At 23.7% G+C, this 19,126-nt stretch overlaps 1 protein-coding gene across 4 annotated transcripts in view; it reads right to left on the bottom strand.

The window, feature by feature from the left end:
• Positions 1-19,126, bottom strand: part of LOC114119591 (cationic amino acid transporter 3) — a 137,354-nt gene that overhangs the window by 30,497 nt on the left and 87,731 nt on the right. For all 4 annotated transcript variants that reach the window (XM_050197942.1, XM_050197943.1, XM_027981187.2 and 1 more), the window contains 3 exons: positions 14,952-15,105; positions 12,652-12,879; positions 3,778-3,983 (listed from right to left, as the gene is read on the bottom strand). In XM_050197942.1, coding sequence (XP_050053899.1) covers positions 3,778-3,983; positions 12,652-12,879; positions 14,952-15,105 — 588 coding nt within the window. The remainder of the gene's footprint in view (positions 1-3,777; positions 3,984-12,651; positions 12,880-14,951; positions 15,106-19,126) is intronic.

Below are 19,126 nucleotides of genomic sequence, written 5' to 3'. Positions count from 1 at the left end.
ATAAATCAAGTGTAGAAATTGATTTTCAACATTTTTATAATTTACTATTATATCTTTATAAATATATCGGTACATAAGATGCCACATTGTCACATTAGTTTTACTCAACTTACTATTATTCTAATAAACAGACTAAATAATAAACAAAACAATTTTAAAAAGGCGAGTAAGTAGGAAACCACTCTAAAGTGCAGTAAATGTTAAGTATAATAATTCATCATTGAGCCGGTTACTAATATATTATGTATCTACTCCCCAATTCCCTAAATTATCAACTAGATTTACTTTCCCTATCATAATATATGATAAAGTGGTAAATTGAAATATTTTTTTTATTTTATAAAAGTAAATTTTATAGTAAATTGCATACAAGAAATTGCACATTATTGTAAAATTAACACATTAATTCTCTGTTCAGAATCCATGAATAATGCTTTGATTAATATAATTAATAAGTATACTAAGAACCTTTGAATAATTATATAATTGAGCTAATTGTATATTGTGTCTAATAGTTAATAATCATCTCTGATAATATCGAAGGTGTTCAAAACAGAGTAATTTACGACGGATAAAATAAAGTATGAAATTATGTAGATTATTATTATGTAAATCCTACTGATATCTTCAATCAGAATAAATTCTTATTATATTTTAAAACTTCAAATAAATAAAAATGTAGCCAAAAGTTTCGATTTTATTTATATTATTAAATAATTAGTATATTATTCTCCTTTGTTATGTCAAACTAATTCTAAAGTCCACATTGTAAAACATCGTATGACTTATTTTAAACCACAAACATTACACATAAATAATATGTATTATGATTTTCTTATCAATATTTTATTGATTCTGTGTTAATGTCGGAAATTCTGTCATAGCTTAGTTAGCTATTTAACATAATAATTATACATTTATTATTTATTATATTATTATCTGTACTATTATATTCTATTTTTTTTAACAATATTTTTTTAAGCTCTTTCATAATTGTAAATTATATTATTATTATGCTAATAAGTAATAACTAATTTAATATTAATTACTTATAATATAAAAAAACATTTAGGCATTTAGGGAATAAATAAAAAAAATAATAACATTTCTAAAATGTATTTAATTATTTATATAATAAAATTGATAAAATTCGATCATGTTTGATAGAACCTACTAATGAATATGATAATTTGATATTTACTTATCGTTACGCTTAAATTGTAGTTATTTATCTATGTAATTTTATTGTTCTCGGTACAAGAGCATCAAAGGTATTTCAAGACGTTAAAATGGGTTTTGTTAACATGGATGAGATTGCAGTGCAGTTACTGAAGGATCAATAAAAAAAAGGATAGAAAAAGAGGTCGTAATCAACCGAACTGAAGACTGGTCGTAAAGGTGAGGTGACTATTCTCGGCAGTATTATTAGACCGGTTACTGCCCATATACTAGAACGATTTATTGCTATTCACCTTCACAACCTTCTTTTATGGGCAAAACGAAAATTCATTTTTTATTTTATCATACAATTTATTTACAACAATACAATACTATTCGAGTGTATGCGATTGGTTTGGCTGGTGTCCTAAACAAAAATCAACAGTTATTCATTGATTTATAACTTAAAGGTTATTGTAGTACGCGTCATATCAGATAGACGATTAATATTTTGTTATGGACAACGATTATATTATGATAAAAAGTTTTTATCAAACTTTATTAAAAAATAACCAAAATGATAAACAATTATCACTATATTTATTTATAAATAAATGTTAAAATATTTATAATCAATTATAAATTTTATAGCTTTTGATAAACTACTTTATTTACTTCATATCCACTGGGATTTCGATTAAGTATAATTATATTATGCTATATTCAAAAATTATATTTATTGTTGTTGTTCATACGAAATATGTGTTTATAACAAATAAAATCTATTGACGTAATAATACATGGATATTTATTTTGTTTTTATTTGTATTTATATTATATTACGTGTAATATATTTCCTACGAGTTTGAGTTATTTACACTGAAAAATATCGCACAATAAAATTGAATTCATACTATCGTTGACAGCTCCTTCTTGTCTTTCAAAGTGATTGAGAGGCCATTTAACTCGTCGTGGTTATCGTTCGACTTTTGTTGGTTCATACGTCAAATTTATACAATGCGTGAGACATATTGATTAAGCCTAACAAACATATATACTTCGTCCGTCAGTCATTACAACCAAAATCATTAAAAATGTTATAATATAATACCAACTGGGATACATATAAGAGAGACAATTTAATAATATATTATACTTAATCTGAGAAGAAAGGTAAAATTTGTAAAAGATAAAAAAAATTGCTACAATAAATTATGTTGATTGATTTTAGTACTTTGTGTTTAAAGTTGAGATATACTGTATTGAAAATTTGAATACCAAAAAAAAAAAAAAAAAAATACTTTGCCTCTATTTTAATGTTTTTTTTTGACCTGATTAAAGTAATAATATATTCAACTATTAATTTTACAAAAATTAAATTAAATTTTAATCCGTTCCTTTAAAATACCAAAATCCTAAAAAGTGTATAGGTACATAGCTAAAAACAAATTAATTAGGTAATAGGTATACTTTTTTAATCAACTAATGAAAGTATGCAAATGCACACAAAATGATCTACTGGCCATGATAAATCTATGATTTACATACGAAAAGTGTGAAAGGTTTATCAAAGGATTATGCCAGCATTGGGAAACAAGGACAAGCGTATCTACATACTATAAAAGGCATGCGGGGTATAAATTTACGTCTATAATTTGAGGGAAAATTTATTTTAATATCATCTTACATTTAGGTACACCCAATTTTATCAAACACGTTCAAAAATCTTTTTTAAGTATATATTTTAATTTATTTGTGTTTAAATACATTTATTCAGAACTGTTTAAGTGTTGTTTTACAAAAAAAAATGTAGTTTAATACTGTAAATATAACTCCACACTAAATTATTTAAAAAATAATTTATTTTACTAAATATCTATACATAGTTATAAAGCAAACATGTATCTTATTACATTTTATACAAACACTTACGTGTTTTGAGTAAACTTTTAAACCACCCGCTGCAGATGATTATACTTATTTCAAAACTTAAACAACACCTATGACGACCAAATAAAATTCGTGAGGTGCATGATAATATATACACACACACACGCACACACACATACACACATATATATATAATATGTGTGCGTGTATTGTTTTTCACTTAATATATTATGACGACGTAAAAATAATAATAAGCGATCATCGTCCGTTAACACCTATACAGCATTTCACCGATTCTATATTATACTATGCATATTATAGATACTAACATTTTTCCAGACACGTTTAACATAAAAAAGGTTTACAAATGAAAAAAAAAATAAACAAAAAATACCATTGTGAGTTTTGAAGTATTATAATCTCACCGCACCTTCGATATTGACTTTCGGTACACGAAGTTACGCGTATATAATAAATTCAACAATCGCATGGAACATTGTGAAAAGCCAAGTTTTATAACTAAATTATTGTACGCGAATACATCAATATAGTTTACCAATAGATAGTACAACCCACTTAATGGTTCGTTTGACGAACGCAATGCTTTTATGATGATGTTGATGATGATGGTAATAATAATAATAATAATAATGATTCGACTGCAGCGTATGTACTGTTATTAATTATTGTAATATAAACGTATTTCTAGAAACAGTTTGACGAACTTACCCCGCCCCAGCCGTTCGGCAAAAACCCATCGTTCTTGGTCCAATTATCAAGATTGACGTAGAATAATCCGGCGCTCATGAGAAATACCCACGCGGCCAAGTTGATGGCGTTCATCAGATGGTTAAATATCAAACTTTTTTTTACACCAGCTGCGAGAAGCACCATCATCAAAAGAGTAATGCCCGCGGCCAGGATATCTGGTTTTCCTGTAACACGATAAATAATATAATAAACTAATAATACATTTTATCAATATTGTTATAAATATTTTTCTATATGCATAGTACATACTATTGCAAAAAGAAGAACATTTCTATGAGGTTTATAACAAAAGTAAAGAATTTACCATGAACAGTGAACACGTATAATACCATATTTAAAAATAATATATACATTATACAAAATATGAATATAATAATTGTTTTTGTGACAGGTCAACACCTACGTTTCGAGTTAAATGTTTAAATATAACTTAAATATATATGAAAAGTTAACGAAGTAAATCCAAAAAAAGTACTAAATACTGTAAAAAAAAAAGTTTTATACCACAAGTATAATGGGTATTTTATTTTCAATGTTTCACTAGAATATAACTGATGCCAAAATGCTTAAATATATTTTAGATTGTGAACAGAACGATGAATATATTAATTTTACAATATTTTTTTAATTTTTTTATCCATAATTATCTTTTAGGACGTAAAAATGTTTTAATATTCAATTTTGAGGATGATTTATAATATTAAATAGGATTTAATCGGTATAGTGAGAAGTCAAAAGTAAAAAAATTCCAGTAGTTTCAAAAATAATTAAGAGAAATGAGAATTTTTACACAAAACTAATATTCAATAAAATTAGCTGTTTTTTGACAACTTAAAAACAAATAACTATAAATACCTGACATTATTATAAACATTTTATATTATTATATTATCATTTTATAAGCGTGATATTATTATTATTACTTTTAACTATTCTTATAGGCAAGTAATTGACATTTTATAATCCTGAATAAAAAAATATTTGCTGGGCTAAATACATGAAAATGTTATATAGTAGGATTCAGAGAGGCCATACGAATAACAGATAGTTATTATTATAGCTATTTAAAAACATTAAATATACGTAGATATGATTTTATTTATAAGTATCTAAAGCTAAAATGTTGAATGCGTAAAAATCACAATAATTTATGAAAAATGTTGTCTATAAAGATGTATAAAATATTCAATTTTCACATTTAAGATTTAACACTAAGATTCTTTTAAGTACCTATTTCATACCACAATAAAAAAATTTATAAAAATATATGTATTATTGGCTTGGAAATATTTTAACGTATACTATTATCTTTTATATACACTGTGACATTTTTAAATGCAATGATTTTGGTAAAAATGAATTCATTATACTTTATTATTATAATATTTAATAGTAAAATAAATTGTTTTAATATAATATATTAAGTAGGGTATAGATGGTGAGTGAAATATTTGATCTTTAAAAACTATTTCTTGAAATCAGTTGAATATACTCATATACTTAATAACAACATATTATATTTAGATCTAAATAATTATATTAATAAATATATGATTTTATCTAATTATTAAGTATAAAAATACATAAAATATCTAATGAATGCGTAATATATATTATTTAGAAGTTAAGGAAATGAATACTTAGCTCAGATAATCACATCTCTAAGTTTTTATGTTAAAAAAAATACCAACAATAATTTCTAAAAAAATAGTTTTCTTAATCTTGTTAAACACGCTATTAGTAACTTTAAACTAAAAGCAGCTCTGTTAATGTATTTTTTTTCGACAACGATTGCAACGACGATGAAAAGTATAAAAAGTAAATTTAAATTATATTGGATTAAGATTTTCCAATTTTAACACCCATTTGATCCTAGCTAGTAGAGTAATACCGTAAAAGCAACGAGGTCGATTATGTTTTTGTGATGAATTCAATGACTAAAATCCTGGATAATTTAATCTAAATCTAGCTTAACGAGCTTTTTAGCGATCTGCAATAATGCTACAGAAAAAATCTCACTAAAATTGCTTAATCAATACAACTGGATTATACGCAAATAAATAATATACTTTTCTTTTATAAATAATTCACCTGTTTTTATAGATTTATTTAGCTTAAATCATTGGTCAGTAAAAATAAATACTTTTATTATATTTGATTTTTATATAATTGTAATAAACATGTTCAACGAGAAATCGTAGTCGAAATTCGTTACAAATCTGATACATTAAACATGGCGTATTTATTGACGATAGTAAAATGTTGTATGCTTTTAAAGTAACCACAATTTTAGGAAAATATTGGAAAAAATGTGAATCAATAGGGCTAGCAAATAAAGTATAAGAGAATTTCTGCATCGGTTTATAAGCTTTTCAACCGCCAACTATTAATCAACCAGATCTACATTTATAAAATTCACCCTTTCAAAATTATTTTACCATACCACCTTACCTTTGTAATGATTTTTATTACATATATACTTTAAGCATAAATTTAAAAAATGCTACAAATACAGTGACTTTAAATTACTTTAAAAACGTACAATTTTGGAGATGATGTTCTTAAATAATCTAATAACACTTTTTAAAGTATTTCATCAGTCGACAATATACAAGATTAAATAAATGAAATGTAAACCGTGTCAGAATTAATTACCCGGAAGTTTTCAGATGTGAAAATCAAATCTTGTATTATAGATTCGGTACATATCCGATTCCTTGGGGTATGTATTGGATTGGCAATATTGTTACGTAACAAATAATTTAAAAATAAACTTTTGTTCCACATTATAAGTTACAACAATTCCTGTTTCGACTCTTATTCGATTTAATAATACGTAATAAAATGACGTATTTTATATTAAGATTTTGTCATCAAAAGATTTTTTTGTTACATTACTATTTTTAATCAGCCTGTTCTAATCTTTAAATGTGTGTATAACGTTGGGGTTTGATGAAGTCATAATATAATAGCATTTACACCACGCCTAAATTTTATTAAACTGAAATATATAAAATATTAATTTTTATATCAATTAAAAGTGTCATACTGAATACTGTTTCGTTACGGAAATAACACAATTGTAAAATGTAGTATAGAATATTGTTCATAAAATAAAAAAAAATAAAGGAATTGAATCAAGTGTATTATTATCGTAATAAAATGTACAACATAAAATATTATAATTTAATATAAATTGAAGATCAGCAGTTCTACCCATTTTTACATCTTTAGATATCATTCATTAACTCCGATTTCAATGAATGAAAAAAATCAAAACGAAAATACGAGGATTCATAATGTTAGTATTATAGGTATTTTTGTAAGAATTAAAATACGTTCTTTACAGCTAAAAAATAAAATACATCAAAATTAAGATTTTAGTCGTGTTCTTTTCAAATAAACATAATTTAATTATAAGTTCACGATTGATGTTTTTTTTTACGTTCAAAACATTGTTTATGATGTATAAATAATTAAATATAATCACGGTAGGTAAGAAAAGCCAATATAAATTATAATCAACGAAATACGGGTAGCAGTCGTAGTAGCAGCGTAGTGTCACGTACCTATAGGTACAAGGGAGATATTTCAGGTAACGACACCCTCTTCCACCATAGTTCTATGTCTTAATACTATTATACGAGTACCTGTTAATAAAATAACATTTTAAATGTATTATAAAATGTAATTAAATTTGAATAAAATAAATGTTTATGTGAGTAGTGTTAGTACAACTCTTAAGAAAAATCCTGAATATGCTTGTACTATGACAGTGCACAATATTATAGAAATATCTATGTGTTTAGTATTAAGTTTTTTTTTTATACAGGTAGTATAACAATTTAATGTATGTTTTGAAAAGTAAAATGGTACGTCTGCGTGGGGCGTTAAGAGTTTATATATAGGTATATAAAAAATAAACGCTTATAAATATTTCGTTTGAGCTTACAGCGGAAAAGATTCTATCATAACCGAATTACCACAGAAAATATATATATGTATAATAGTTATTTCCGACCACGTTGCTTCCGGAATAATAATTCTATGTTCGAATGACGTTTTGTAGGTAATTTAATAAAATTATTTAAATACCTAATGTTTCCTATATTCCGTTAACTCTAATACGACTACTAGCGATGATTAGACGATTGATTGTTATGGCAGTATATGACGCGTTTTGGTTTGCGCACAAACACATTTTATCGGAAAATTAAGTTTAATAATATTATATATAGTATACAAATCATTATTTTTAACGACAATCAAAATCATCATCAATAATAAAATGATATTAATTATTCACATATTTAGTACCAACATTTTATTACATACATTTTTATGAAAATTATAATTATAAATAATGAATATAATATTAAATGTTATAAAATCGTTTTGAACAATAACAAATCAAAATACTTATAAAAGTAAACTTACTATACGATAAATAATATATAATTGTTAATTACTGAACTAGTAAGTTTAAATTATACCTTATAAATAATTTAATTAATCAATTATAATTTATGTAAGAGTTACACATTTATTATTCCTATTTATAAATAGAAAATATTAATAAATTTCAATACGATAATATTATGTACACCTATTTTTATAAGTATAATTATTAATAGCTGAGATTTTGTTTTAACGTATTAAAAAAAAAAATAATGAAATTAAGGGACTAGGTATTTTATTATGTTTATATTTTCAGTTTTTATCGACTTAAAGTTAATTGACTAAAAATTACTTCGAGTGCTTGAGTGAAAACTAATTATTATTGGTTTAAGTAGGTACACAATAATTATAAAATGATTTGACAAGAATACTTAATAATATTACCAACTAGTATACACAACTAATAATAGCATTTTATAATACTGAAAATAATGTCGGGCTATTAAAATGAAAATAAATAAGTTACAATTTTCATACTTTAATATAATATTAATAAATAATAATAATACTAATAATGCTATATTATACGAGTACAAAATTTCTTTCAATTCAAACATATTTTATAAATAAATATGTTTATAATACACATATATTTTTTTTTGAAAGTTAGAAGAAAAAAAATCTTATATTCTTTACACGTGGAGAAAGCTACTGGCTCCTGTGTGTGTTATAATAAAGTTAAGAACAATAAAATTGATCTTACATTTGAATGACAAAATGTGCAGTCGAATATATTTTACTTTTATTTTTCAAGTTTTCCGATTTTAGTTTTAACAGAACATTTTCAAAATGTACTTTAACGCTGTTAAAAGTCTGTTATATTCTGTTCATTTTGATCATTGTTCTTTTACTCAATAATTTAAGAATAAATGTTTAAAAAAAATGTCATTATAAAACCAACAGTATACCCGATAAATTCAGACTGAAAATATTATAACACATTTTTTATCGAATTTTAAAAACTAATGTAATATTGGATTATGCCTACTGAATTAATTTTTTTTCATTTTCTACTCGTATTTTCTTATGAAATATGTTATAAATCAGATATTAGTTTTAATATACTTTATTTACATACTAGAGTACCAGGTTACTTATACTCACGGATTAATATTAATATTAGTATATTAATCCGTGTTTATACTATATAAATTATTCAACTACCAATACGTTAAATTGTAAGAATAATCGAAAATAAATTACTTTTAATCCTTCAGCGAAAATTAAATACTTATTGAAATTATTTTAAATATTATACACTTTACAAGTTATAGTAATAAATTTATTCAAAAAGTTTCATTTTTTATAGAGGCGTAAAATAAACAACAACGTGTTTTTGAATACCAAAACAACTTTGTTTTGTAATCAATAGAAACGTGTAATATTTAAATTAAATTTTGAGCTACAGTAGGTACTAGGTAAGTACCTATATTAAAAAACAAATCGAAAAACTGAAACAACTATCCTACAATTTAAAATTTCCAATTCTAATTAATTAAAATATTGTCAATTTAAAACCCACTTCGAAAATTTATGAATTGGAATGAAAATTAATATTTATTAAAATTCAATGAAATTAAGAATTAGAACTGTAAATATTTTTTACCAGTTAAATAGTGATTTATCGGTACATACTGTGTTTTTTTTATTTGATAGCTATTAAAAAAAAAAAATGAATATTTTATCTCAACTGGGATATATATTTTTTTTTGAAGTTATTAGCCCAACATACACATTTGTGAAAATGTATATTTCTTTGGTGGCAAATTGTATACCACCGTAAATATGAATTCAATAAGTAACAAGAGATTGTTATTATAAAATATAAATGTACATATTTATAATTTAATGAATCACGTACATTTTTATTTCCTTCGTTTTATTATTATTACATAAAAAACAGTTGTTATTCTCAAATATCTATTTATAGTGAGTATTTTTTTTTTATTTTAGAACGCTAACATAATAATATTTATTACGTGCATTTTAATTTTAATATTTACTCCGGAAATGACTTTTCTTTTTATGCTAGACGCAGAGTCAATATTTTTTTTTCTTGTGTAATTTTTGTTTGATTTTAAACCGTATGTTATAATATTCAATACATACGTGTATTAAGTGAAACTATGATCTAATTTAAAAAAAAAATGAAAAATATTTTATTCCATAAATTTTAATTTAAAAGGTAACAAAATAATATACAGTAAGTCAAATATTTATTGTCTACAACCCACTAGAGTAAAAATAGCCGGCCCACCACTTCTTGAATTTCTGTATAATAATAGGCGTTTTGTGACAACGGGGGGAAGTTACTGCAATGTTTAAATATTTAAATTCACCTGGATTAAATATACATAAATTCAATCGCAATGTGATGATACTCATAACACAGAAATATTAGTCTCAATGATTATTCAAGCTTTACAATATCTCATCAACCCATTATTATTATATTATATCACAGTTGTTAATTTGGAATATACATAAAAATCGATGGTGACAAAATGACATATACCTTACTTATAATATAACCGTTCACTTATTTCTTTGTGAACTTCCGATAATTTTCTGGGTGAATGGCAAAAACTATGGAGATTTTATTTCAGTTATATATTTTCTCATATTTAGATAATGACTAGGGCTGGAATTTCGATGCACTTTGCATTTTTTTTCTGAAGCTTTCTGTACAATAATCGTTTTATTACAAATATGGTTAAGGTGTTTTCAAATTAAAATGCGAAATTTTTTCCGTTTTTTAGCAATTTTTGATTTAAGGTCATTTTTTAGGGTATTTTAGGGTTTTTAAAGTAATTTTTAGTGTTTTTTAATTTAAAATTCAAACTCAAAATTGTATTATAGACTTATAATATAAAATATTTATATGCTAACAATAGATGAAAACTCAAATGACCTTTTTCTTATCAACAGTTCTTATATATTAAATTTATAAAGTGTAACGAAAAACGTTTTAAAATACAATTTCGATTCAGTGTTACAATAAACAATATGTTTTTTTTTTATTAATATATGAAGTAAAATAAAATATTTATGTATTTGTTATGTAATTATTTTAAAATATATTAAAAATACTCGTATTTAAGGAATCCCTACCTTAATAATAACTATACTACAATAAGTAATGACAATACAATATCCCATAATTTATTATAAATTCTGGTTTAGAATATTAGAATTATTATTCTTTGAATACAAAATGTGATCGCACCGCCTATTAAAATGTATATTAATTACACTACAGTATATGTTTTGAACCGAAACGGGATAAAAATAATTCCCGTCACACGCATAATGCATAATATAATATCTATATAAATAATTAATATATTTTAATATAAAATAAAACACCTACCTTCCTATATTATCTGTGTGTGCACTAGATTAATTTACTTGTCAACATAATTATTTAAACATCATATTATAATTATTATATTCAAAAGTGTTTAATCGTTGTTAGTTGTACTATAACAATATGCATAATTCAATTTAAAATAATTTTTTTAAAGCTACTATATAATTATTATAAGCATAATAATAAAATATGGTGTACACAGTATTCAAGACTTTTAGCTAATGTAAGTAACATTTTTAAAAACATATTTGAAACGAGCAATGCTTTGGGGTTGTGAAAGTAAATGTCTCGCTGAAAAATATCTTCTCAATAAGATATACAAAAAAAACCTCTTAAGTTTTTTAAATCTGATGCTATGTCCTAAAATGACTAACAGTCTTTTCTATCATTCACAATGCATACTCTCACAGATACTAGTAACTATATACAAATAACCAACTACTAATGCTAACTCTACATCTCTAAAATTCTTCTCCAATCCACTTTCAAATGCCAACTTCATAATATACTTTCATAAAAATGGAATTAGATATTACATTTTTAAATGTGTACGGTGCTTGACTAGTCAGGTATTATTTAATAATGTATTTGCGAACTAATGAGTGAAATTCACACCATTTCTTAAGTCCCTTTTCAATATTAAAACCGTATGGTGTAAATTCAGTCCTAAGCTCCTCATAATATAATATATTGTACATATTATTTTCCCTACATCAACACATTACTGCCCCTATTTTATCATTCTGGATTTCAAAATTTAAATATAAAATTATTCTATATTTATATTCTTTTAGTTAATATTATTACTGCCCAATCGAATTGTTTAAACTGTACCACACAACTTCAATAACAAACTCCCATTAGTGATAACCAAAAAAAAAAAATCTCCAATCTATTGATAAGATAACCAAAATACATCAAAGTCCTCATAAAAAAAAAGTATAAGGAAGCGAATTTCCTCAATTTCTTCACTGTCTAACTGTATAATATGCTTATGTACTCACCAAGAAATCCTACGTAATTCTGAACTGATGCGCTAATAGCGCCGTTAGTGAGCGAGTCCAGGCTCGCGCTCAGGGCACACGCGCATGCTGATGTTCCTATGAGATACTCGAGCACCATGTTCCAACCAATCAGAAACGCTATAAATTCGCCGACAGTGACGTAACTGTACATATACGCGGAACCGGAAGTGTTTGGTACACGGACACCAAATTCAGCGTAACACGCACCTGTATAAAAGATAACAAAACTAATAATTAGTTATTATTTTTTTTACAGAATTTCAACATTGATTACAGTGTCTCAACCTTTTTCAGGGTGAATAAAAATATGTATATCAATAATTATAACTAACTAATTCCTATAAGGGTGTTCAATTAATGAAAACAATGCGTTATGGAACGGAAATCAAGACGTATAATGATTGTTCACCAAATGGCCAAAAAACTTGGTTTTTTAACATTTTATTATACTATACGTATATAGTATTATTTAAACTTATATTACATTTTCGTTATATATCGATTCGATGCTGGAATGATTTAAATCAATAATCCGGATCAGAGGTTATTATAGAAACCGACAATCCGAATTGAGGGTTGAAACCAGGGCCATCTGGAATATTGCAATGGGCCTGTCGATATTTTGTAATTATATTTATATAAATTTGCTTATACATTTATTAATCAAAAATAAAATTAAAAATTTACAGGTTCAAATAAAAAAAGAAGTTACCACTTAAGATACTTGCAATAAAAATAAAATTCGGTTTATTAGTTTCAACCCACAAAATCGATTTGGGTTTTACAATTTAATATATTTTTAAGATTTTAAATAATTAAACATAAATTAAAAATATATATAAATATTAAATAGATAATTTGGAATTATTACTAAATAGCTACTATTCCTTATCTAAGATGTGAATATTTATGTTGTATAGTATTGATGACTAACGATGTTATAAATCATGTCAATGATTTGATTTATGGTGGATAACAATAAGCAGAAGTCGTGAATCAACAGTTATTATTTTATGATAATATACAGTTTTTAATATTTTCATACTTCGTTTTTAATTTTTTTTTAACGTTAAAATACAATAATTATTTTATAATACTTTTACATATAGACCAGAATATAATACGAGATTTTAAAGATCTTGACTCTAGTTCCATGGTTCTATCATAAATTAAAAATATAATTAATTAAAATCAATGTAATATAAATAGAAATCATTTATTAGAAACATAATTTTTATAGGTATAGACTATAGTAGTCCGCTATTTGGTAATTTTGTATAACTTTGTTTCAAGTGAAATAATATTTTATAATACTGAAATATTAAAATTCACTTAAACACAATTTAAGATAATAATAATTATCTTAAATCGTGCTGAAAAATCTGTATTTAAATATTCAACGTTTGTTTTTACTATATAATGTTTCTTTTATTTAGAATTGTATAAAAAATATAATACTAAATACTAATAACTTATACTATACTAATATCATATATTATGTATATATATATTTATATATTATATATGTATATAATTTTAATTTATATTTATATTTAATTTAAATAATCAGTCTTTTAAAAATTAAACGCATATTTATTTTTATAATATTATAAAATATGTTTCGAATTTAGTTCTGTACATTTTGAAACATTATATCTAAACTAAATGAATAAAAATCATTAACTATGTATAGACAAATTCAAACCACCTTTTTAAATATAACGTATTAAACCTATAAACAGAATATGAATACCTAGATTAAAACCGTAAATCTGGTATAAATAGAATAAAATCATTAATTTGACCGGAACCAATTTCAAGTAAGTCACAAATAGACTGTTTAAACATTGCTAGCAAATTAATATCAAGAAATATATGTGTAATCCAATTGGTTTCTTTATGCATTCAATCATTTAATCAAATTATAAATTATAATGTTGATTGAAAGTTTTAGTTGCTTGCACCTAGTCAATAATAAATAGAATGAGTATTGATTTGAGATATATTTTAGTTTTAAAATAAATATAGAAAATCGTTATGTTGGTTAAACCACTATTATTTTCAATATATTTATAAAATATGTCATTTAATTTCTAGGTTTATTTATTTTATTTTCCTAAAAAAATGTCCAGTTTCAAATATACAATAATATTAATAACAAAATTAATATAAACGTCAAATGTGATGTTTTCAAAATTTTATTGATTTACTGATTTACTGCTTAATACACCTAAACAATGCATTTTATACAAGTCAAATAATTTGTATTTAACTCTTACCCGAAAATAGTGACGCTACAGCAGCTATAATAAACGAGAGGATGACCGCAGGACCTGCAAACCTCCTAGCAACCAGTCCAGTGACCACATACATGCCAGTTCCCAGACAAGAACCGACACCTAAAGAGGTCAAGTCAATTGTGTTCAGACATTTCTGTAAACAAAAAACAAACAATATACTTAATATATTATGAAATTAGTTTAGACCTTATTCTTAAATGTTATAGTTTTTAGTTAAAAAGTTAAAAATTCTACGCGTAAGAATAATTGTATTAAAGTATATTAATTGTACATTGTAAATCGTAAATAGAATAATAAAATCTATTATTACATTAATATATTATGGACATATATGTATACATATGTATACATATATACATATAATATTATATATATATTATATATAATATTACATATGTATACATAACCTAACCATATAATATTACGTGTGACCTTCGAGAAATAATTTAACTTTAATTTTACAATTTATTCAACTTTATATAGTATTATATAATATTAAATCAAACTTTAAATTAATAAATCTTAAAGAAGTAATTTTCAAAAAGTAAAATTTTTTCTAAAATGATGTTTTGTTTAATTCGGGACGTTGCGAGTTTAAGAGAAAAACTTGTGTTATAAACTGTTTACTTCCGACGCCGGACGACGATATTGATTTTTGAGTGTCGCGGCACGTCGTGTAGGCAATTCCACTACACGAATGTCTATAGTAGTTGTACGCTACACACAGAATATTCATCGAATATTAAATATTAAATATTTTGTGGTTCAAATATCTCGCTTATCTTTATCAGTATTTGCAAAAAAAATACGCTTGTTATTATTTTAATTGTTTATATATTTTTAAACAAATTCAACATTTAATATAAACCGTAATTTTCTTAGTTTTTTTACGCTTTTATAATAATATCACACTTCTCGTTCTCAAACATACAGCAATATTTGGAGTTTACGTGACTTCGGACACTTGTGAGTAAATAGTATATCAAATCGTGTGTGTATAGATAAATATTATGATGCGAGTTTTAAATTTCAACAAACACTACATCCATTATTTGTAAAAATAAAAATAATATATAAAATATTATACACATATTTGCAAAGAGAGTCATTCTGTCATTACCGCTTTTACCAGCTGACAGGAATATGTAACACGATATAATTTATGCAACTGTATTATGGTATGGCATGATTAATTTTGTCGTAAAAAAAAAAAATCAGGTACATCTATTCGATTCGTATATCGTTAATAAATAAATAACTGTTTGGATACGAATGGTCGATTAATAAATTAAACTAGTACTACGGATGGCATTGTTAATTTGTTATAAAAGAAAAATGGTTACTGATCGTGAAAGATTAAAACTTCATAGATAATTTTATATTGACGACTAAATGTCTAAAATACAAAAACAAGTTTGTAAAAAAAAAGTATTTTGAGCATTTAAAAGAAAACATTATTTAGTTTGTACACAAATACATGAAATAAGTTTATACTTTTTACCCGTTTTCAATAATTACGTAGGTAGACCACATATCTTCATTTTTTTTACGGCACAAACAAACTTTTTACAATACATACAAACATAATAATTAAGAATAATTAAAATATAAGTTTAAAAATTAATATACAAAAATAAAGGAAAATATAAATAATTATGAATAATTAATTTTAAAATAAAAATAAATATCTATCACACTAAAATATTTACGTAACATATAAAATAAATTGAAATTATTACAAATTAAATTACCTAAAACAAACGCTGTCAAGACAAGAAAACCTGCAATTTTTTTTTTTTAAAGGAACAAAAATTTAATTTGAATTTCTAATCAAATAATTAGGAGTAAAAAACTATCAATATTTATAATAAATAAATAGGTACATTTAATATAATTATTTATAAAACTATATTATATTAGATAACTTACATCTAACTGCATAACTGAACTTACATAATTTCTAATACTTATTAAGATAACGAGTCTTTGGAAATAGGTATATTCATTAAGTACATAACTTACGATGGATAGCTTTTAGGTCATTAACTATGACTTGATGTAATATTTTTATGGTTCCCTCATACTTATTTTTAAAAAAGATTAATTTTTACAAATTTCGCATGTACAATAAAAAATAAATATATTAACAAGGCAACTATCATAATAAATACTTATTTATGACTACTAAAGTATTATTTACAAATAATGTTTGGAAGATTGTACATATTTAAATGAAATTTTATTGTAAAAATGTATAATTCTTAACATATATCTTATATAGTTGTTTACCTCAATCTAATGTCTAATTTATTAGCTGAAAACTGATTTTTCAATTAGAAAAATAATATCTAACACATTTTATGTGCAATATCGGTATGTCTAACTGACATATATTGTTTAAGAAAAAGTAAAATATATGCGTTAATAAAAATTCAATCATTCATGTTACTTACAATATTCTGACACAGAATTATAAAGCATGATATAGTATAAGTATATCTCAATAATATTGTTTAAATAAAATTAATTAATTTGTTTTAAAAAGATTATCGACTTACAACTTGTATTTAATACAAATATGATCTTAAGTAAAGTTACAATACAATTTAAATTTGTGACATAACATCAGTTTTATTTATTTATATATTTTTTTTAGCGTGCTTAAATTATGATTTATAATTTATATATTTTATGGAATTATAATATACGTGTATGTGTATATTACCTATTTGTTTAAGTTAAAACAATTAAATTCTAAATAAGCATGCTTAAAACTAATTTACTGGAAATGAAATATAAGCATTGGTGAGTATTAATTTTTCGTTTAGTGTTTGCATGTTAAAAGAACTGATTGCATTTGATTGCTTCTGATTAAAATGATAGATATATTGTTCTCAGTTATTTGTCAGTTAAAAAATAGATTTATAACTCTGCACTCTTATGGCTTTTAGTGAAATCAATATGGTACATTTTTTGCAATACTAAGTATTTATATCAAATTAATTCATTTATAAAAAATTAATTTTTATAATTTAAAATAGGACTGATATGTATTTAAAAGTAAAATTCTTTAAATGAAAAAGTATATAATATAATAGTAAACCGAAACATAAATCGCGACAATATGATTCACTTATAATTTGTTTTATGTTGATATAAAATTCATTTTGGTTTTTCAATGTTGCTCATGTAATAAAAGTTTTTGCCAATTTTAAAACAGCAATTTAACCAAAAGATGTTGTGATTTTTAATACAAAATATAAAATATACAGACTATTATAATAAGTATTATAATATAGGTATTAAAGATCTACAACATCATATAAAGATAATATTACTATAAGTAAATCAAGATTGCTTGATTATAAATTTAATTAATCTGTCCAACGCAGTTATACACTTAACATAATGTACACAACTAAACCACTATTATTAAAATACATTGTACTATAATATTTTGTTTGGTAGATCATAGTTGTAATTACTTAGTGTTAAAAGTGTCTTAAATCTAAATTATGTATTAACCCTATATTTGAATACACAAAATTTATTATTTAATTTAATGAAAGAATAATTTTTATTATCACATAAATAAATAGATTATTAAAATGTAAATAAAGCATTTTTTTGGCATTGAACATTTTCATTACATCATTAAAATGATAACTATACTACGAATAGCACCTTCATAATATAGTTTATAAATTAAATATTTCAAAGATAACAATTTTCTAATATAAATATTCGTTTTTGATTTTAAAGAATAGGTATTTAATATTTATAATTTGTTATCACTAAAAATTTATTTATGTGAAATTAATAATTATCAAATCAATTTTTATATTATATTTTTACTGTTCGTACTGTAAATTTTATTACATAATGATTTCTTAAAATATTTATAATGTGGAATCATAAATTATAGTGACAAATTGAATAAATGACAAATGAAAGTGAAATGACTAAATAATAGTATAAATTATGTATAGGTCGGAATGTATGAGTAATCACAATAACAAGCAACTGTGTTAATAAAAAATTTAAAAAAAAAAAAAGAGTGGTCAAGGGGTAACACTGCTTTACAATAGTTATCGAGTGGACCTCGAACATAGAGTAGGTCACAATAATAATGGATGTGTTAAATTTGAATGCAA

Source organism: Aphis gossypii, chromosome 1, assembly GCF_020184175.1.
Source record: "Aphis gossypii isolate Hap1 chromosome 1, ASM2018417v2, whole genome shotgun sequence".
NCBI classification, from domain to species: Eukaryota; Metazoa; Arthropoda; class Insecta; order Hemiptera; family Aphididae; genus Aphis; species Aphis gossypii.
The sequence above is the reverse complement of the archived record's forward strand: the minus strand, read 5'-3'. Positions and strand labels throughout refer to the sequence as shown.